Raw genomic sequence first — 22,162 nt, 5'->3', positions numbered from 1 at the left:
GTCATCCTTCTCCTCGATCAGTAGATTGTTCCGACGTATCCTTCTCATGTGATGGCAAAAGTACAAGTGTGTAAGTCCGGTCGTGCAAGTGCATTTCAAGAGTCTGCTTGTGTTAGGGAGCTAACATTCCATTGGTCTAAGCAAGTCAGTCCCAGAGTGGGGTTAACCCACAGTAGGAAGACACAACCAATCACACGGCAAAGGACCTGGAGACAGTAATGTAACTTATTACATATATTAAGGTACTCATTGACTCTTGTTGCGTCAAAAGATGCCGAGAGGACCCCTTGAGCCCTGGGGCTTCTCTCTATATTACCATAAGGTCATACAAGAAGAAGCAGGACACGTCTACGTGTGGACATCCAGGGATATAGTCCCAGGATAGGCAGTTTTGAGAAAGTATGACATTTAAAGGAAAAAAAAAATCACACACTTTCTGAACTATTCTCCGGAGATATTTTTATTCTTTTGGTATATTCCCTTTGAGTCTTCCCCCCCCCCCCTTAAAATAAGACCTAGCTGGACAATCAGCTCTAATGCGTCTTTTGGAGCAAAAATTAATGTAAAACCCAGTATTATATTATTATATTATATTATATTACATTAGATGATATTATAGACTGCATCTTATAGTAAAATAAGACTGGGTCTTATGTTAATTTTTGCTTCAAAAGACACAGTAGAGCTGATTGGCTAGGTCTTATTTTTGGGGAAACACGATAGTTTCTTCATTAATAGTATACAAATTAAATCCAGGTGTTTTTTTTTCTTAATATTCTATCATAAAGCTTTGCCTTGTTAATAAGAAGGCTTGATAGATGTAGTATTACTAGATACATAGATATTCCATTGTGTGGGTGCACCATAATTCATTAACCTTGCCCTTGCTCCTTAACGTTTTGGTTATTTTCAGTGTTTTGTGATTATAAATAAACCGAAGCAAGCGTATTTGTGTACAAATCTTTACCCACACGTTTAGTTGTTTTCTTAATGGAAAGAATTCTGGTCAGGAATTCAGAGATCTGGGCCCTGCCACTCATTTGCTGTGTGATGGTGACCTGCAAGTCAGTTTCCTCATCTATACAATGACATATTTGAACTTAAACTTGTAACTCAAAAAGTATCTTTCCAACTAGAGGGCTAAATTGCCGTATTGGAGTGGAAGCTTGAAGGCAATACCAGCTGCTCGTCCTCAGAAAAGTGCAGGGGAGGAGAAGCAGGCAGTTTCTTGGGCTTCTCACTTGGAAGAGTTCAGTTGTCTTTGAGACAGGAAGTTTTGTTTCATAGTCCAAGTATCATTGCCCTTGAATCTCCAGCTCTGATACAGCAATGATGTGTGTGTGTGTGTGTGTGTGTGTGTGTATACATATGCATATACATATACACATATAATTTCTTTTAAAGTAGGGGTATAGGACACTGAGCATGAAGAATATAAACTGTCTTGACTTATTTTGTGAGTGTGTGTGCTTTGAGAATCACTTAGCTAGATTGGAAGAGGCGATTTCATGACCTGTCTTTATTTTGCCTTATAACTTTGTATTTGCTTTTGGTGCTTATTTTTGCCTTTTCTTTTGTTTGCCCTGTGACTTACGTTTCATCACAGTAATCGTAACTTCACAGTGGGGGGATCTGGCCTTATCTCACAATTCCCTGGTCATTGCATGCAACCTTTTTCTCAGGCATGTCCCCACCCCCCAGACTGTTCGTTGTATTATATACTGACGCTATATTTCATTGTACTATCTCTCTTCCAGCCTCTGCCAGGGTGAAATATTGCTCAGTGTGGACAGGCTGTAAGTGTTGACTTGACAAAGCAGAGACATCCACGTGTCATTTTTGAGCGGAGAAAGTGTGATCTCTGCTCTCTGTCTGTCTCTCCAACCCTCCTCCCCCAAATCTGTCCTCAGTGTGTCTTCTTTGCAGGTGACAGTCTTTAGTTCCCAAGCTCCTGTTGGGAAAGGCGTTACAGTCTTCTTTTGGCTTCTTATCGAGCTGCTTCTCTGAGCTGAGCTGAGGCGCCCATCTGGCCAGCAGAAGTCTGTGTCAAGTACAGTGTGGTATCCCTCCTCTGGCTGCCATGAAAAGGCCCTTTGTTTTCTCCTCCTCCCCCTCGGCCAGGATGTGGCACACACCCCGCAAAAGATGGAAATTCCCCCATCACACCACTGCACTCAGCAGCTCTCTAGAACTAGCTCTGAAAGCAAATCATCTTGAATCAACAGAAGTCTCGTCCGTCTTTATTTTACTTCAGGAAATAAATTGGGACTGGGATGATGAAGTCACTTATAGATTGGATTTAGGGGAAGATCATTTTCCTTTGTGAAGGTGAATCTAACTTTGTCCTGTGTTGGAAGGAAGTGGCTTATGAAATACTGTTTTAATAATTGTGAACTTTAGTTCTTAGCTTCTGTGCCCGCTCTCCCCTACCCTTAGCAGTAATGAATGATTTCCATGTACCTTTCCATGGCAAAACTTGAGCCCCATTCTCGAGTGTGAAATCATTTCATAACGTGAATGACTTTCGCCCCCTGTATAGTAATGGTTCACTGAGCATGTGGATTGTGTGTTTACATGGCTTCATAAAGCAAGGGAGCATATCTCCGCTCAATTGTCACCTCATTTTAGTAAAACTGGGATTAGGTACTTTTGGGGCTCTCTGGCTTGTTTTTTCTTGTTCTGCACCAGTTTGCAATCTCTGTCTTTTCCTTTCCTGCCCCCTCCCTCCTTTTCCAGGGCTGTGCAGAGATAGTGGCTCTGAAGTGTCTCGGTAAGAAACACACGGTACAGGCTTCTAGATGAATGTGCATTAAGGGATAGAGATACCTCTGTCTGTTCTGTCTTGTTGCTTTCTTGCTATTCCCCAGACCTTATGATAACCACGAAAGCCGGTGGCAAGCCAAGTCCCAAACTTGCTGAGATCCAGCCCTTTTCTCTAAATGAGTATGTAATCCATTTCAGCAGGTGTTCACCAACTCGGAAGTTTCCCAGGGGGCTAAGTAACATTCTGACTACCTACATCCGGTGTAAGGCTTAAGTGGGGTCTTAGGAAAACAGAAGAGGACAAAAGACAGGGAGTGAGAAGAAAGAAAAACGAAAATGAATCACTGTCCATTGGGAGAAGGCTAGAGATACCTCCTAACTATTGTCTTTAGTCCTCTCTCCTGAGACCGGGGTTGCCAACCATGTGCTTTTTTCTTTCTTATTTTTCAGTCTATGTATGTATGTATGTATTTATTTATTTATCTATCTATTTATTTTTGAATAGATAACGCATGAACTTGGTTTGAAAACCAAAAAGTATGAAACATGACACACTGAAATTCTGTCTCCTATCCTATTCCCCAACCACCCAGCCTCCTTCCTGCCTGTGCAGGAAGCCAAGTTTCTCTCTTTGATATGTATCCTTCCAGAGTTTCTTTAGGCAAACTTACACTCAAGTGAATACAAGTACAGATTCTTACTTTGCCATTCATTTCTTTATCCATGTATCTCCTGTCTCACATCCTCATTTTATTTCCTTTTAGTCTATTCTCAATAATTCTTTGTTGGAGTGTGTGTTTCTTTTTTTCTTTTTCTTTTTTTTTTTAAAGGAGAAACATCAGTCGTCCTTTGTTTTGCTTATGCCTGATGCCCTGAACAAGTTCACATGCGTGCTTGTTGTTTTCCTGCAGAGGAAGCAGAAAGTGAGAAATGGTACCTGTCGACGGACTTTGCTTCAACAACCATCAAGACGGAGCCGATTACGGATGAGCCAGCCCCGGGACTTGTTCCCTCTGTCACTCTGACCATCACAGCCATCTCCACCCCTTTTGAAAAGGAAGAACCTCCTCTGGAAATGAATACTGGGGTATACTCAATTTTCTCCCATGTAAACCAATTGGATCAAAAGATGCAGATGTTCATTCTCCAATAAGGCATTTCATCTTTCTGCCGTGAGGGGCTGTGTATGTTTGAGGATAGCCATGTGTGTACGTGTGCACCTATCAAGGATATGTTGGTGGGATGGCGTCAGCATTAGTTATATCACTTCTTCATGGCATGGTCCAAAAAAATTGGTAGCAAGTCTGATTTCTTTTTTTTTTCTATAATTGCTAATGCAAAAAAAGAAAAACAAAGCATAGATAGGTCTCCATGGTGAAGAATTGTTTTTCCATAGGATTGATTTTTAAGCCAGTGGAAAGGGAGTGGTGAAGATGACCACGTGATCCCCAGCTTTCGGTGCCGTGGCGACCGGGACAGCCAGTTCCTGTGTAATATTTTACTTTCCTAGTGCTGTGCTGAGTTTTCTGACCCAATTTCAGGGACTTCCCTTGGTCAATGCTGACAGAAAGTAGAATTTTGTCTACTCTCTGGGTATTTCCAGTGTCTGCTGATGGACCAGAATCATGTTGTGCATTTCCTCACAGATGTTGGCAGCAGGTCCTACCTTTTCTTCAGTTAAACCTTGAGGTGATAAACAGTGACTCCACTGACATGCTTTACATCAGATCTCCTCTGAGCAAGGTGTGGTTGTCTACCTGTTCAGGACAAGGCAGCACAGAAGCAATAGAGCCACCCCCGTTTCGCGGCTCCCTCATTCTCAGCTCTTTACGTTCCATCTTCAAGATGACCAGGGATTAGACAGAGCATCTCTGCAACTGCCCTCTAGAACTCCTGGCTCAGTAGCTACTCGAGTCTCTTCAATGGACTGACTCTCTAGAGTATGTGGTTGTCTCCGTGCTCCACAGATTTTGTTCAGCTGATTTTTAAGTATCAACTAGGAAGGTGAGGGTCACGGCCTTGCACCCTGGGTATGGACCAGAGGCCTTGTCTCCTTTCCCTACTGAATAGTTGACACTTTGAGAGCATCAGCCATCAGGAAGACTGGGCAGAATGGATGAGTGGTGTCTGCTATAGGACAAGCTGGTGTGGGCCTGTGGCCCTTTAAAAGCATACCAGACTGTTCTGTGATGAAAAATGCCTTTCTATTACCATAAAGACCATAGAAAGGAGTGCTCATAAGTAAGCCCGGGGTTTTTAATTTTAGAATTTTGAGGGTTCCATCAGCTATAATGCCAGGTTTGGGAACAAGAGGGAGGTGAAGCACTAAATCCCCTCCCTGTCAAAGAAGCAGCCTCAGCTGGTTCCCGAGAAGCAGGGTGGTCCTGAGAGGAAGGCACAGGTGACAAATAGCTCCCCTGCGTGTTTTGTCTGGGTTGTCACTGACTTTTAAAAACTGTGTTTGAAATTCTTCCTTTAGGTTGATTCCTCGTGCCAGACAATTATTCCTAAGATTAAGCTGGAGCCTCACGAAGTGGATCAGTTTCTGAACTTCTCTCCTAAAGAAGGTTTGTCTCCTCTCCCTGTGTCCCTTTGGGTGACCATGTGTCGGTGCACTGTCTGGAGAGAAAGGGAATCTGGGAGAAGGTGCTGGGGTTAGTTGATCCCACAGGTAGCTTGCTTCATGAAACTTCACAAGCTCTGTTCTTAAGAAACCTTGGTTGTACATACACATTTCAAAAGGTAAACTTTATTTTCCCATATATGTACAGGCTTAATTTCCAGCTAAATCTTTTACCCTCCCTTTACTCCTAGCCAGGGTGATTTTTCAAAACCTTTATAGACTGCTACAACTTAGGTGCTGACGAGTAAGAGAACTGCCATCCTCATGCCACCCTGGTGAGAACCTGTGAATATAGCCCAGCTCCCTGAACTGGAGTGCTGAGCAGCAGAGACAAATAAGCAGACTTCCCCAGAGGCACTAGCTGTTTAAGTAAAATGAATTCACAATTTATCTATCTCGGCGATTCAGTGGGTTTTTTTTTTTATTTATTAAATGTATTGGGGTGACATTGGTTAGTAAAATTACATAGGTTTAGAGTATACATTTCTATAATATATCATCTATATATTGCATTGTGTGTTTACCACCCAGAGTCAGATTCAGTGTTTTTAAAGGTTGATTTTTTGGATGGCAGCAGTTACAAGGAGCCTCGTAACTGTCTGTAATGTTCATGTGTCTCGTGGGCTTCTTGTCGTCCAGTTAGAACTCAATAATGTCATACTTGAAGTTGTCATCCTTCCACTTTTGTCTCCTCAGTGTTGGTGTCTTTCTGACCTCTCCCTCTTGTTCTCATAGGAAGCCCATAGTTAGGAATCCTGAATGCAGTGCCATAGTCTCACGGGGTCAGTGAAGGTCTCTCCACCTTGTTTATTTAGGTCCTCCTCATCTTAATTCTGTGCCTTCAGCCATTCTGCAAGGATATACAAAGATAGTTCATTAGTGGGGTCAACCAATAAGGAATTTGTATATTCATTTGCCACAGAAAAGGTATGTGTGCTGTAGTATGTACTTAATCTATGTATGAGCAGTTCTAATGGAAACGTGGTTGACCTTCATTCCACTAGAAACTAACTCAGGATTTGACTGTGACCATTTAATCGGGGTTGGCATTTGCCTTTATTACCAATAAAAAAAGGATTAAATTTAAAACAATTAATAATACTGTCTAGAATCCATATTGAGACAATATTTCTTTGCAGTGAGTGATATACATTCATGCCCTTGAGCTTTATGTACTGCTGTAAAGTAATTGCTTTCATTTTTATGACACCAATTATTACTATCAAGTCCATGTTGCTTTTTAAATATATGTTGCAATGTGCTTCAGAATGTGTCGTAACTGTACCTGTGAATTCCACAGTGGCTTCAGACTATGGGGTCACTGGAGGAGAAGTGTCTCAAGAGTAAACAGCAGTCCTTCCTCGTTATCCTAGACAAACAGAGATCAGGAAACTCAATATCCTTGAATGCCTCAGAGCTTCTAGGCAGAGGAGCTTGTTGTCCCAGCCCTTTCAGTAACCTAAGATCGGCATTTCACATGATATTTAGAAATCTGATACCGAGGCCAGGTCAGTAACTCTTCATAGGTAGGAAAGAGGAGGTTCAAGTTTGTCTCACTTTTCCTTTTTCTTTCTTTCTTTCTTTTTTTTTTTTTATGGGGCACCTTTGCTTCGAAAGGAAAAAAATATTAGAATAATTTGGGCCGTGCCAAGTGAAAGGGGCAAGTAAGCTCGAAGTATTCTTGGCTTCTTCTCCAGGTAACATAACAGCACAGCGTGGCAGACAGAGGGAGACCCTAATGGGTTAGTCTGCTCCTAGGTTTTTTTATTTTTATTTATTTATTTTTTTTTACCATCGGTGAAAGATAAACAGGCATATTTTACATTTTGAGTTTATCTGAGCAAAAATTGATTGGAACTGGGCAGCACCCATCTGGACGTTGGTTAAGAGCTCTCTACCGATGGGAGCCCCGGGAGAGACTTATAGAGAAGGGATGGAAGCAAAGTAAGGAAATCATGGCTGGCTTTAGCTTAAAGCCTGCTTGGCATTTGTGATTGATGGTCCTTAGCATTTTGATTTCATAACCTCGAGGCATTCACAGCCTTAGGTTTTGGTTTGCTTTTCATAGGCTGCCAAGGCATTAGAGCCTCCTCAGTCTAATGGCCTCTGTGTTGAATTTATTTAGCACCATAAAGTGCCATAGGTATTCATGGCTTTGGGAAAACCTTTGTTAACCCTCTCAGGACTCCTTCTCTGTAGGTGAGCACACATTTAAGATGTGTACATACCCTCCTTAGATGTCTGGAGCCGTTGGCAGGGGTGTTGGCAATAGAGGTATATTAGATTGTTCTAGAATGTTCTTGAGCTTCGAGAGTGCCTATAGACACTAAAAAACCCTGGGAGCTCTTTTTGGCAAGATTTTGGCAGAGAAAAATGGAAGCATCTAGTGAAAAGCAGCATGTTACAAAAAGAGAAAGAGAAGGGTTCGAGTGAGAGAAAAATTAAGAGAGAGAGAAAGAAAAAGATGTTTGTGCTGTGAGTGGGGTTGGTACTGTGTCAGAAAGGGGTGGCAGAGTGGGACATCACCTGTTACCTCAGATATTCGGGTATTTCAGTAGGAGGGAGAGCTACCTGGTTGCTGCTTGTCACTTCCCAAGGCAGCTCTGGGCGGGGTCATTTTTCTCAGGTGAGTAGTTGTGCTTCAGGAAGACCCTTCCTATCGATACAATGCTGGGCAGTCTGTAGTTGAAGAAGAGGAGAAGGCTGAGGTCTCTCCATGGCCCTGTAACGTAAGAAACGTCCAAACCTGTAGAGAATTTTTATGACTTTACTTGAGTCAAACTGAAGACAATTGCCAGGCAACAACATCTCAACAGGTTGAGAAAACGCTCCGGAGAATAGCAGTTTTGCAGCTCATTTTATACATGAGAATCAAAGGAGGAGACAAAAGGAGGGTCCACCAATGAAATCCACTGGTGGTAGATTAAGGAGGTGGGAGGAAGCATAGCAGGGAAATCTCCAGGGTTGGATAAAAGGCCAAATGGAGAAACATGCTTCCTTTACATTGGCGGGTACAGGATAGTTAATAGTTAACATTCGCAGCACATAGAGATGGTATGGAGGCAACAAGACAACAGGGAGGGGTTCTGTGGTCTTATGCTCTGGTGCTGGTGGTTGTGCCTTTGAGGAAAAGAAACTGACTCTGACATGTCAACGGTACGTGACCTTAGATACATGAGAACAGTGGACAGGGCTCACTTAGGGTAAAGACTGACCTTTGCTAAGGAAGCTGTGGACCTGGGATGTGACTACCCGCTACAACCTGCCTAGTTAGGAATTTGTGATCAGACCATCCTGGGTGGTTACTTTTGGTCACATGGCTTGTCAGTCCTGCCCTGTGGCTCGCCCCACCTTCCCCAGTTCCCCGAACTTGTCAGGTTTGCATAGCCACTTCTCCGTTCACAGTCCCTACCAGCTCCCTGGCCAAACAAGCTGAGGTGTGGGTGAGGTACCCAGGAGCTGTGCCCAGTTCAGAGCCACTGTACTAAGGATGGCGTTGAGGGGAGTGTGGGGGGGGAGGGGAGGGGAAGGTGAAAGACCTACCAAGGTTACGTCCCTTGGCTTAGTAACAGCAGCTGGCTCTCCAAGTGTTTTAGCACAGTGGGAAGACCCACCCCCACCATTCAGAAAAAGGAGTGAGACTCCTAAGCTCTTTTGTCAGGTTGAACTCAGAATGGATTCTCTCTTCAGGAGCCCATCCCTGCTGCCCTGGAGATGCCTGATTGATACTGATTGAGGCTCACGGGCCCTGCAGAATGTGTCTGCCTCCCTGAGGACAGGCGAGGGACACTGGGGGACTTCCCAGGAGAAAGGCCCCCTCCCTCCATTTCTCTTCCATTGCCTACTTATCTATTTCCAGATGCGTTTAGCACTTTCTGAATGAAGAATGCCTGGCATCTCGCCTACGGGCCCTACCATGCACATTCCTCCAGAAACAAATGAGCTTTTCTCAAACTCTTGTGGGCTCCCCGGTTTTGCTTTTTTTTTTTTTTTTTTTTAAGATCATAATATATTCACATAGTTTACAAGTTCACCTATAGCAATGGCACACTATGAATAGTGAAAAGTGATGCCAGCACTTTCCCTGTCTACCTTAATTTCCCCCTGCCATAATTTTTTGTAGTTCCTTGTATATTTTCCAGTGTTTCTTTGTGCACATACAAGCAAATACAACTCTGTATTCCCTTTCTCTCCTTTTTCATAGGAAAGGAAGGCTCCTGTACACACTGTTCTGTACTTTGATTTTCCCTCCCCGCTCTTAACAGTGCATCAGGGAGATCTTTCCATCTCAGTTCACGGAGATTTCTCCTTCATTTGTCCAGCTGTCCCCCAAGTCTGATGCATGAAATCTGCTTTCTTTTCCTCAGCCTCCGTGGACCACCTGCACCTACCGCCCACCCCTCCCAGCAGCCACAGCAGTGACTCAGAGGGCAGCCTGAGCCCCAACCCGCGTCTGCACCCCTTCGGCCTGCCTCAGACCCACAGCCCAGCCAGAGCCGTGGTGCGGGCCCCCTCCACCCTTTCCAGCTCTCCCCTTCTTACAGCGCCGCATGTAAGTCTTCACCAGCGTCTCTGGACGTGAACCCTTTCCGTTCTGTCTCTTGGAGCTTCACCCAGAGTGGGTATTATTCAGGGCCACTTGATTTTTATTCTTGTAAGGGAGTCTTAGGTTTAAAACAGGGTGATAACGCTCTTAGCATTTTAAAGCACTTCATGTGATCTCACCATGTGAACACAATTCGCTTCCTATCTCAGTGCACACTTCCAGTTTTATTCACAAGTTTATTTTACGTAGCTATAAGCATGAGGAGTTAAAATGTGTTCTTTTTCTCTTCAAAATTATAGCACAAATATTTACCACCAATTTAGGGGAGTCTTACAACCTACAATAGGAAATAACTTAATATTTATTTATTGGAAATAATTTTTAAATAAGCAATCTTTGATGAATTTAAAAATCTCTGCAATTAAACACTTTGATGTCTAACACTTAAAAATACAATTTAGCCCTTTTTTTGTTGGTGGTACAACTCTTAACCCAATGACAGATTAGAAGTCATGTGCCATCTATCGTTCATTCTTAACATACATAAGGGCACCATTTTCCAAATAAAAAATAGGGAGAGATAATTAGCTTATTATTCTGAGGAATTAATTGATTTCTATGAAATCTTAAAAGGTATAAATTATAATCAACTAACTGAATTTATAATATCATGTAGAGAAAATGTGAATGAAATGAGATATAAAAACTCTGTAAGAACCATCTATCAACATAACTTTGAAGCTGAATTCGGTCAGTCCCAGAAAGTTCTAGATCTGTGACCACATTCTTTGATATCACCGTTACTGAGGATAAGGGAATTAACTCTTCCCACTCTGTCTTTACCTTCTCAACTCTTAACTTGACCCTTTCAATTACTAGAATAGCCATCATCCTATATATCTGGTTTCCTCCCACAGTTTATTCATTCTGCCCATTCATGGAGGAAATCTTTCCAAGGTCACCCCCTTCTCAAGAACTGTGTTGCGTTTCTCTATTACCTGTTGGTGTCAAGCCCTATACTCTGTATTAGGTGCCTCCATCCTCTGCAGTTTCAAGAACTCCTTACCCACTCTAGGCAGAGTAGTATTAGGTTGGTGCAAAAGTAATTGTGGTTTTAAAGGTTAAAAATGACATTTTCAACATACTGCCTTTTGCTTAAAACGCCCTCTTCTCTCAGGTGAACCATCTCTTTTCTTTCAGGAGGCCCAGTTCAAGTCTTATCTTCTATCCTAAGCCTTCCCTTATCATACAAACTCAGACAAGTGCTCTTTTTCTTCAAATTTTTAGTGCACCTTGAGTTGACATTACAGTGTACTGTTTAATTGCTTTTATCCTTTCATGTGTATCAGTTCAGTCTCAGCCTTGATCATAAGCTATGTGAAAGATGGAGTTTTGAACCCTCCATGGCATCTAGCATGGAGCAAATATGCTATTGGTCCTCAGTTTGTTTGACTGATTAGAAATACGTTTATGGGTTACATGAGATGAGCAACAGTTCTCGTCTTCATTGATGGTCAATCTGGGACTGGACGGAAGCCAGAAACTGCCATGGAAAGTGCCTGCAGCTGTAGCCCTGGGAGCCCTGTCCCGTTAGCAGTAGGTGGAGGACAAGAAGTGACCCCTAGTGCCTCGAGAGCATCTTGCAAAACCGCATTTGCAGGAGAACAACAAAGCTCTTTCCCACAAGCAGAGAGCCACGTGAATCCTTTCTTACCCCAAGGCTGGAAATCTCTAGGGATGTGGGAAATGAATTCTGTATGTTTACTTTTGATGCTTTAGCGTGTAGGGTATTTTCTGGGAAATAATGGGTGGAGGTTTCTTCACCTTCCCCTTGAATTACAATCCTTGGGTTATAACACTCACACGAGAGTGTCTTCTCCATCTTTACTTCTATTTCTGAGTACCTGTTTCTCACCAAAAGCAGATGGGCATCCTTTTCTCTCAGCCATTTGCAGGATATTATAACAGGTATCTTCTCACCCCCTCAGGAGGTGTGGCTTCCTTGTGCCCAGCTGTTCTTCTCTGACCCTTTTCTGCTCCTTGGTCTGCACAGAAACTGCAGGGGTCAGGCCCACTGGTCCTGACAGAAGAGGAGAAGAGGACCCTGATCGCCGAGGGCTACCCCATCCCCACCAAATTGCCCTTAACAAAATCAGAGGAGAAGGCCCTGAAGAAAATCCGGAGGAAAATTAAGAATAAGGTGAGCCCTTCAAATCTAGATACTTCTGTGAGCAGAGGTGATGAGCAGAATCCAGCCTGTGTGTCCTCCCTCTCTTCCCATTGGCCAGCACTAGCCCGTCCCATGATGGGGACTGAAGCTCAGCCCTTGGCCAGGAGCAAAGCACTGTCACCACGTGCCCTGTCTTCCTCCTGCCTCTCCACCCATCTTCGGGGCCTCCCAATTTGGGTGTGTACATTCCTTGGTGTCCAAGATGATTCGTTCACGGGTGGGAAGAAAATATTACAACTCCCATTTAAATTATTATTTTAAAAAGTCTCAGCCTTTTAAATTTCTGTTTTATGATGCACACCATATTTCCCTCTCATAGGCCTAGTATATAATTTATAAATAAATAAATTATAAATACATCCTAGGTGCTTGCTTAATTTTTTTTTTTTCTTGATTGGAGTTTTTTTAATTAAAAACAATAAATTCTGCAGACCATTGTTCTATGTGCCTAGGTCTAGCAGTCTCCTGGCCCCCAGAGTGTGTGCGGATCACGGGTGGTGAGGCCCAGGGGCATGGCTAAGGTGTGGGCAGAACAGGCAGCAGGAGGCAGAGAGAGGAAGAAGGAAAGAGCTTTGTTACAATTCTCCATCCACGTGCAGAACCACCAGCGAATTTATATATGACCAAGTCCAGCTGTCTTAGTTTATAGAGTAGCGTTGAGCCTACTGCGGTCCACAGAGTTGAAATCATTTCTCTAAGACCATACTGATGGTTTGTGACCCACTTGTTCTGTTCTGACCTCTGGCCCACTGTCCTTCCCACTGGGGCCTAGTTTGATGGGAAGTAGATGAGAGCATAGGCCGGTGGAAACCAGGGAGGTGACAAGTAGACGAGCCAGCAGGTTAAACATGAGGAGTGGCCAAAAATGAGCAAGGCTTTCACGATTTCCGTGCTCATGGCCTGCGCTCTTCCATTTACACATAACTGGCTTACTAAGATGTGAACTGGAACGTAATCCTTTTTTCTCCCCTTGTATCTCAGATTTCTGCCCAGGAAAGTAGGAGAAAGAAGAAAGAATACATGGATAGCTTGGAGAAAAAGTAAGCCTCCTGCCAAACTGGTTGTGTGTATTGGGCAATATACAGAGAGAAATGGGAGTGTGCAAAAGCCTCTGCTTACCATGAGAAGCAGTTCACGTCCTGGGTCTGGCTACCAGCAAAGCCCATTGGTTTATCAGCTGTGTTTTGCCTGCCACCTAGTGGTTTTTAGAGGGTAAGCTCATAAGGATGGCAAGAAGTAAAAAGTCCATTCAATCTCAGACATTTGCACCACACCATTTTCAACCAAAGGTCCTGAGTCCTTGTAGGCTTCCTTTCAAACAAGTACAAAAATGAACATTCATGCCCGTTCCTGGAAGTCCTCAAGGGAGAGGCCCTGTTTCAGCTGAAAGGAGCAGTGCTGATTAATCAGTTCCCATCAGCCACACTCCCTCGCACCCTAGAGAAAGCAAAGGGGGAATGAAATTGAATCAGGCTGGCATTCGTCATTTTCTGTGCCCTGTAATTCATACTACAGGCTAGTGTTCCCCAAAACAATTGAAGGCAACTTTTCGCTCTTCTGAAAAGCCTGAAATATAAGGAGGGCTGTTGGAAAAATATGAAGTAAATACAATATTGCACCGGCCCTCGAAAATAGTTCTCCAGCTGACAAACTAATATCATTTTTAGATGGGCATGAGGCCCTAGATCCAGAAATGAACCTTCCTGTGTATCGGGGAAGAGTGGCTGGTTCTTGAAATTTCTACTGAAAGTTAGTGTTTCTACCTCCTGGCTTAGGGATTGGTAAATTAGCACTAACTAGTTACATTCGGTTCCATCATTTTCTACAGGCATCCAGCGTCAAGATGTTTCTATGAAAATCTCTTTATGGCCTCTTTGGGGCATGCATGCTCCAGCGCCTGGATTCCATGTCTTGAGGTCCTAGGTTCTTGTCGTCTCCTCTTGCCCCACCCTAACCCCCTTGGCTTCCTTAGTCCTTCTGGCCAAGTGTACAGCCGGCAGCCCCCAGCCCCCTGTAGTATAGAGAGAAGTGTGGTGGGCATTGCAAGTGGTAGGGAAGAGGTGAGAGAAAACAAGGTTAGAATACCTGCAAAATTTATATTTTGGGCCATGCCTAGTCATTTTCCATTATGGAGGCACTTGTTACTCAACTCTTTCTTTTTTCTTCTGTCTCCTCACCCTTCTTCCTGACTCAGGTTGGGCCAAGCTTTCCCCCTCACCTCCCTGGAGCACATGATTCCTTGTCTTCTTTCTCTGATCCCCACCTCCGTCTCCCTGAGCTCCTGGCTCTACTGAAAAAAAAACCAATTGTCTTCTTTCTCTCCACTCTGTAGGGTGGAGTCTTGTTCGACTGAGAACTTGGAGCTTCGGAAGAAGGTCGAGGTTCTGGAGAACACTAATAGGTTGGTGTTGCCAGAGTGAGAAGCTGACCAAACCGTCTTGATGGAAGGTGGGGAAAGAGGGGGTGCAGATCCAGGGCCAGAGCTGGAAGGAAAGTGGAGGAGATCACATTGAAAGTGTAGTTCTGCCAGGATGCTCAGGATGGCTGTACTCCACCCGCCTGCTCCTGCCACACGCGCACACACACACGTGCACACACCCATGCACATGCATGTTCTTTACTTTTCCGAAATACGTGGGGTTGATCAAGAGGCTGATTTGGACAAGGGCTGTGATATGGGGGTTCAGGAAGAGGCTTGGAGGAGAATGAAGTCAATCATTTTGATTCTCCTGAAAAGGACATCAAACTTTAGAGGTGGGCAGGGAAGCACTGGCCACGTCACTGCGTTGTCACCCAATTTTAGTACGAAATGGTGTTTATTAGTAGGAAAAAAAAAGAGAGAAAATCAAGGGTTTTTTTAATTACGGGTTTTAAAAATGAATTAATTAACTGATTAATTAATTACATTTCAAACCCATTTTGAAATATAACTAAAGGACAGAGTGAGTTAATGTGTTCCTCTAGTACTTAATGTGCCAGGCAGTGTTTTTAGCACTTGACAGATATTAATTCACTTCACCTTCCAACAGCCGCGTGAGGTGGCCTTATTACCATCTCTACGATATCGAAAAGATAACTGAGACTCAGAAAGGTTGGGTGATTTGCCCAAGGTCACACAGTAGAGCTGCACTGAATGCAGTCACTCTGGCTCTGGAGCCTGCATAGAGGAGGACTGACCACATCGAGCCTTTCCCCTGCGTTCTAGGCCAGAGAAAGAGGTTAAGATCTAGGGTTAAGAGACGGGCAGTTGGGGAGTTTCAACCAGAATGTGTGTGTTTGTGTGTGTACATGGTGCATACCTTATGCTTTGAAAGTAAAGTATTCGTTAGGGGATCCTATTGCCCTTGGTTGTTATAGATCTGACGATTCCAGGCAAGGAAAATGGATTTTTAGGCAAGGAAAATGTTGATTAATCATTTTAAGGCTTAGCAGTAATGCCTACTAACAATTCTGCACATGCTAAAGGATCAGGTTCAATCTTATTTGCATGTCATTTGATAATAACGTTAAATTTGGCTCCCATTTCCTAAGTCTTCATGGTTTGTAGCTCAAACAGCAGGCGGATCTAGTTGTAAGTTAAAACTCCCATCAGTGGGGATATTGGAGGTTGTGACCCCACTGAGTTTCCCTCTGCATTTCTGGGAACGTGTGCTCGGATAGCCGGCCAAGCAGAGTCGCCTCAAGTGCTCTGTAGACAGACTGCAGATGTAAGTAAACACCACCAGCTCCATGTGGCATAACCTTGATCCCCTGAGACAAAGGAGACGTTTCCAGTACCACTTTAGGGTTCTGGTTTCACGGTCGCATTTGGTCATTAGTCTCCTGAGACTTCATGCCTTCTTATCTTCACCTTCACTCCTGCCAGAGTGGTTCTCTGGCTCCTGACCACGTGACAGAGTCTGTATCCAAGCAGATAGGAGTTCCCACTCCCATCTTAGCATTTTCTGCTGCGGAAGCCTGGTGTTCATGAGTGGGGTCAAGTCCAGCCCATGGCTTGGTGAAAGGAGAAGAGGAATCTATCTAAGATAACCGTGGAGTTTGGTCCAGGTTGGGTCTTGTCTTGGGGTTTTAGGTGCCATGTCGTCCTGTAGCCACACAGGGGCAGCAGAGGCTCAGCACAGGCTGTGCGGGGAGCAGTGAGTGAGTGCTCCCAGTAAAGGGCCTTTCCTCCCCTCTCCGCGCCCAACGCACTATCATAGTTTTTAAACTTAAAACAAAAACGAAAACAAAAAACCAACACATGGCCTTGTAGACAAAATTAGAAAATTCAGTTAAGTTTTTTTAAAAGGTTGCCATGTTTTTACCCAGAGATATGTTTACGTTTTGGAATATTTTATATGTGTGTATGTTATACATACCCTTTTGTTAAGAAAATTTTCCATTTAACAAAATACACTGGCCGTATTTTCATGTCAATAAATACATTTCTACAGAATCCTTATTTCTCTCAGAGTTTGGTAAAGAGCTACTGTGTTTCCCCGAAAATAAGACCGAGTCTTACATTAAGTTTTGCTCCAAAAGACGCATGAGGGCTTATGTTCAGGGGATGTCCTCCTGAAAAATCATGCTAGGGCTTATCTTCTGGTTATGGCTTATTTTCGGGGAAACACGGTATCATTGACATAAGGCACATCTGATACCATGCGACAACAGTCCGTGTTCTTCCAAATGTTTTTATCTTTTTAAATAATGCCCACAGTTATTTTGATATATGATATGAATTATTATACAATGTGAGGTAGGGGAACATATGGCGTATTTGAGTTTGGGGTCAGCATATCTCATGTTCTTCTCTGAGAGTCAGGGGTGATGTTCCTTATGTCTTCTTTATTGACTTACCCCAGTCATTTCACCTCCTACGATCTCCACTGATAAAAAAAACGTGTCTCATGACACTGGTCTCTGCTGTGTCCCCCACCGTCAGGAGCCTCTGCTGTGACTCCTCCCAGGGACCCTGTGTGTGTTCTCCTCCCATTTCTTCTCCCTCTTCAAAACTTACCTCTCCTCACAGGCAAACCTTTTATGGTTATAATGGCTGACAGTTGATTCCTCTGTGATCTACCCACAGATAATCTTTTCATGGAGCTCCTAGGGTTATCATTTCTAAGTCAGCAGCTCTTAATGTGTTCTGGCTCAAGAGGTCAAGAAATGAAAGCAGAGCTGCACTTGTTGCCTCAGGGAAGGTGGGCCTGCATTCCTCCTCCCCCCTTCTTCCCCTTCTCCTTCGGCTCCCCCACTAGCTAGAGTGACTGTGACGTAAACCTTGGTAGTCTCCCGCCCTAAACCAGTCTTGATGAGTTGGTGTTTTGGGCGCGTGGTAAGCAGAGACTTCTGGACTCTTTCCTCATGTCTCATCGTGGAAGGGACCCAGTGTTTGAACTAAGTACAAGGCTGGGTGGACCTCATGAACACACACCTGTGTTTGTGTTGCTGCCCATGCTTTTTATATCACAACTTGTCCTTTGGAGGTAGCTGGACAGAGGTCAAAGTGACTGCTATGAGTGAACAGGATCCTGGGTCACCAGAAGTGGGTGGGACACCTTGGGTGCCATTGTTTCATCGGGCATGATGTGTTGGGAAAGGCGAGTGGGTATTTCAGCCTTGATGAAATTAAAGAGAAATGATCCCTCTTCACATTGTGCTATTTCTGTGCTGAACCCCATAAGGGCCTTTTCCATCCCGAGGAAAACGAGGACTCAGATCCGAGTCAATCCTGCCTCTTTCGGTTTGGACTGTTTTCAGCAGCAGCCACCTGGCATAGTATAAGTTTCTAGGTGAAAAGACCCTTTGATCTGAGCTCAGAAAACTGGAAGAGGGTGGAGACAGGAGAGGAGAGGAAGACGTCCTCTTAACCCTTCTGCAGCCTTTCGGGAGCCTCTGGAGCAGAGCAGTGTGATGGCACCTTCACACTTCCTTTGCTAAAGTGATCCACTAATTGCGTGATGTGTGAGATGCGAAAGAGATGGTATCCCAGGGGGTCCTCCTTCCTGCGCTCAATCAGGAAATACATTTTCACTTACAAAGTGTAGGCGAGGGCCCGTGGCTTCCTTGCTTATCACGCACCTTTCAGCTGCAGGCTTTCTGGCCCTGCAGGTCTCTCATTCCTGAGACACCCTGTCTGTCCCCCTTTATATCTATTTCTTCTGCACATGTAAGTGACACGCATTCACTGCCCCACCCAGCAGTGTTAGATATTTGCGACTCAGTGTGCTCCATTCATTTTTTTATTTTGCGGTGAGGCCCCCTCGAGCCCTGATTTGTAGAATTGCAGGAGCCTAGACTTGAAGTGCAATTTAGAGATAATCTTATTTAACTTCTAATAACTGGGAAACTGAGGCCCAGTAAGGTTAAGGCTCATCCAAACATTTAGAGGCAAAATGGGGACTAGCACTCAGCTGCTTACTTTTTAAAGCGGTCCTTACCTTGGGTTCACATCTGCCCCTTTGAGGACCACTGCCTTCCCCCAGCGCAGAGCCAGCTTTAGACCTGAACAAGACAGCCTTGCTTTCCACCCCATGTTTTAGGGGACCCTGCTCTGGCTCTCCTCTAGCCACACCCCTCTCCATGGGATGGGCAGCAGGACCAAGGGGATGGTCTCTCACCTGACCTCTTCAGACATATCCTTGTATCCCAGACACTGGAATTCTACCCAAAGGGTATTAGTCCATGAACAACCCTCATAACCTAATAAAATATCATAAATAAAATAAATAAAATCATAAATAAAATATCATAAACAAAGGAATACTTAGTCAAAGGCGTTTAGTGGGACATGATTGTCTTTTGTATCTGTCACACTTCAGTGTTTAAAAGAGATAGTTCACGAGTCTCCTGAGATATTGTCATGTCATGTATGGAATTCCTAGTTATTAACCTTGTATCCCACCCCCTCCCCACCCTCCAGCCTAGGACTTCAGCTTTTGGACACCCTCCTCCTAACCCTCAGGTTTTCTTAGACACTCATTCTAGAAGACTGGTGTGGGGTGGGGGTGGGAAAGGATTCAGACGGGATTTTGCTTCAGAAGGCATGGATACTTAGCTCTTCGCTCATGAAGCAACCTGATCGTCACTTATTTTTATTTACTTATTTCTTTTTTTGCATATCTGCACTACATAAGTGACACTTAGACTTTTTTGATTGTAGTCATTTTACATTTTCTGTTGTGACCCAGACATACCACATGGACGTATACAGCATATACAGAACTCATAGGGAACTTTCACAAATGAATGGGTTTTTACTATGTGTGACGCCCTCAGATAGCATATGTTCTATTTGATTCTGTTTCATTAAAAAGTATACCAGTCACAACCCAGTAGTCACAACCCTCTAATGGTTCATGATTTGGAATTTGGAAAATAGTACTCTGCATACTTCGTAAGGATGTGGAAAAAGGTTCCTCGTCTTACCCAGAGGTTAGTTTATATACACACACATATATGCACACACACACACCACAGCCTAGCAAGTTTTATTTCTAAGATGTGTTACAAGATTCAACAGGAAGTGTCTCTATAGAGAGGACTTGGTCTGAAGCTCCCAGCACAGCAAGTAACTGGCAACCACCAGTTTCTTCTTTTTCTGAGTTCTGGTTTCTGACTCCAGTGGGAAATTAGGTACTTGCGTTTTCAAAGTATAACATGTAATAACAGTATGACTGTTGTGTGTGTGTGTGTGTGTGTGTGTGTGTGTGTGTGTGTGTGTGTCTCGTAAATGAAGGAAACAGAAGAAGACAAAATTAAACCAAAGACAAAACATGAGTGTGTTGATGCATTTCCCAGTTATTATAAGATTGTGTCTCACACTCTCGGCTACTTTTGAATGTTTTGCCCAATTGCCTTTCATACGCCTCCCAAGATGCAGGATGATGCTTTATTTTGGTTGAAGGCTGGCAGCTTCTTCCGACTGCTCTTTTGCAAGGAACTGCATGAGGACAGCCACTAAGTTTATTTTTACATCTCACCACAGGACAGAATCCACATTTTCAGTTGAGTGTTGGACACTCCGATTTAACAAGTTGTGAAAAAGCTCTTGGCCCAGATAAACATTTGTAAGAGTCCTCCTTTCTCTAAATTAAGACCTTGGTCCTGGAAGCCCAAGAATTCATTAAGCCATAATTAGCCACAATCACTAATGGTGTAGAATACTGTGATACACGGAGCTTTGAATGCACTTTTGGGTCTGTCTTATGGTTGACTTTTTATAGCTTCGGTTTTAAAATAGTTCTTTTCATTTCATCTGGGTGGCTGCCTTTTCTCCAGCCAGTCGTCTATGCCAGCAGGGTAACAGCTGTCATCCATGCTGTCATTGCTGCTATGGCGTCTGTCCCAGTGACATCAGAGAGAGGACCACATCATCTGAGACCAACATATCAGTTATGAGGTCCCAGGCTTACCCATGAAGAGGCCTGGCTTCATCTGTCACCAGTGGAAAGAGATAACAAGCACTCTTCAAAGGAATATTTGCTTCAGCACACCCAGGGTACCACAGAGGGGGATTCTCTCATTATTCTGTTAGCTGATGAGATCAAGGGAATTCCTTTTGATCAGCTGCCTACACTGAGGACGTAGTAGTAACCTGATAAAAGGCACAGAGCCTTAGCTCCAAGATTCAAACTCAGGTTTCTCTGCCCTGGGAGACTATCTCTCACTGTTCCGGTGACCGTGTACCTGCTAAGCAATGCGAAAGCCATCCCATCAGCTCTTTCGTGTCTGATAGGGGATAGGCCTTCTAGTTCACATCTCCCTAAACAAAGTCCAGACGTGACTTCCTGACACCAGAAGTAGGGCAAGGAGCACCCCTGATTCTTTTATCTGTCACTTGCTTTTATCTTGGTGTATCTGGAGATGTGCCACAAAAGATTCCTGTGCCTTGGTTGGTTTTTTTTGCATCGTCATCACTGAAACTTTGTTAGTATGTGTCTGACTGCCATCGGACTGGGTTTTATTATGGCGCTTCCATCTCTGGCTTGATCCTTGTTGATGGTAACCTTTTCATACCTAATGATGGGCATATTGCTTTGTTGGGCTATTGTTGATATAATAATGTCACTGGATTTAAGAAATATCTACTTAACTAATAAGTATTTTGGATAGTAATTCTATTAGGTTATCAATTAGGGCACCATGTTGTATTGTGTTGGAAGGCTCACAAGCTATGGAATCAGGCTTCGGTCTGCATCTTAGGTCTTCAATTTCCTAGTTATACATCTTTGAGGCAATTAGTATCTCAGGGTACGAAGTTCCTAGAACTCAATCAGTGGGCACTCAATCACTGTCATTGTTTTTCCTTTATGATGAAAATGAGTGTTTCTGTTGAATGAATGTATATGAATTTCCTAAACTTTATTGGACCATAGAAATATTATCTAGAATTTTGGGATGGGTGAGCCAACCCGCTTTCTTCACGTGAGGTCACTCACCATTGCTAACTGACGAAAGCCTTCAGTATCATCATTTCCACCGTCAGTTCTGTCCGCCTTCACTAATCAGAGTAAGAGAAGCCGCAGCGAACAGCATGTGACCCATCATTGTTGCTTTCCACCAACATTTCAAACTCAGAAATCTATTTTAAACTATATGTTTGCTCATCTTAAAGAGTTGGATTATAAACTGTGAGAAATCAGGGACCACTAAACAACCATTTTCATTTGCAGTGGATTCAGGATATAATTATCTTTGAGTTGGGAGAGGATGTGCTGATGAATGCCAAGTAAAGTGCCACGCAACCCGTGAACACGAGCCTTCTCCGTGTGCCAAGCCAGACGGAAACGGTCCTTCTTCCACACTTATAGCACTTGGCACCTGCAGCTGGGGGTGCCCACTTGAGCCTAAGGCATCCTACCATTGGGGTTTGGGTTTACCTGGCTTGTTGGGGGTCTGCTTTTAGGAGGCACCGGGGGGCCTCCTGGGAGGCTCTTCATTCCAGGGGAGGGCCCTCCAGGCCTACCATTCTTCACCAGAAATTAGAAGGGAGGTGTGAGTCCGAGCATTGTATAAA

The 22,162-nt window shown here is 43.8% G+C and overlaps 1 protein-coding gene across 5 annotated transcripts in view; it reads left to right on the top strand.

Annotated features, from left to right (window-relative positions):
- The window catches only part of CREB3L2 (cAMP responsive element binding protein 3 like 2), a 156,248-nt gene that overhangs the window by 121,846 nt on the left and 12,240 nt on the right, over positions 1-22,162 (top strand). For 4 of the 5 annotated variants that reach the window (XR_013992611.1, XM_081038763.1, XM_081038762.1 and 1 more), the window contains exons 3-8: positions 3,675-3,850; positions 5,243-5,330; positions 9,754-9,938; positions 11,986-12,132; positions 13,144-13,202; positions 14,495-14,563. Coding sequence is in view for 4 of the 5 variants with exons in the window: in XM_081038763.1 (XP_080894889.1) it covers positions 3,675-3,850; positions 5,243-5,330; positions 9,754-9,938; positions 11,986-12,132; positions 13,144-13,202; positions 14,495-14,563 (724 nt within the window). In the remaining variant the exon portion in view is untranslated. The remainder of the gene's footprint in view (positions 1-3,674; positions 3,851-5,242; positions 5,331-9,753; positions 9,939-11,985; positions 12,133-13,143; positions 13,203-14,494; positions 14,564-22,162) is intronic. The other variant, XM_081038764.1, reaches the window with a different exon arrangement.

The sequence above is a fragment of the Rhinolophus hipposideros genome, assembly GCF_964194185.1.
Source record: "Rhinolophus hipposideros genome assembly, chromosome: 25".
NCBI classification, from domain to species: Eukaryota; Metazoa; Chordata; class Mammalia; order Chiroptera; family Rhinolophidae; genus Rhinolophus; species Rhinolophus hipposideros.
The sequence above is the reverse complement of the archived record's forward strand: the minus strand, read 5'-3'. Positions and strand labels throughout refer to the sequence as shown.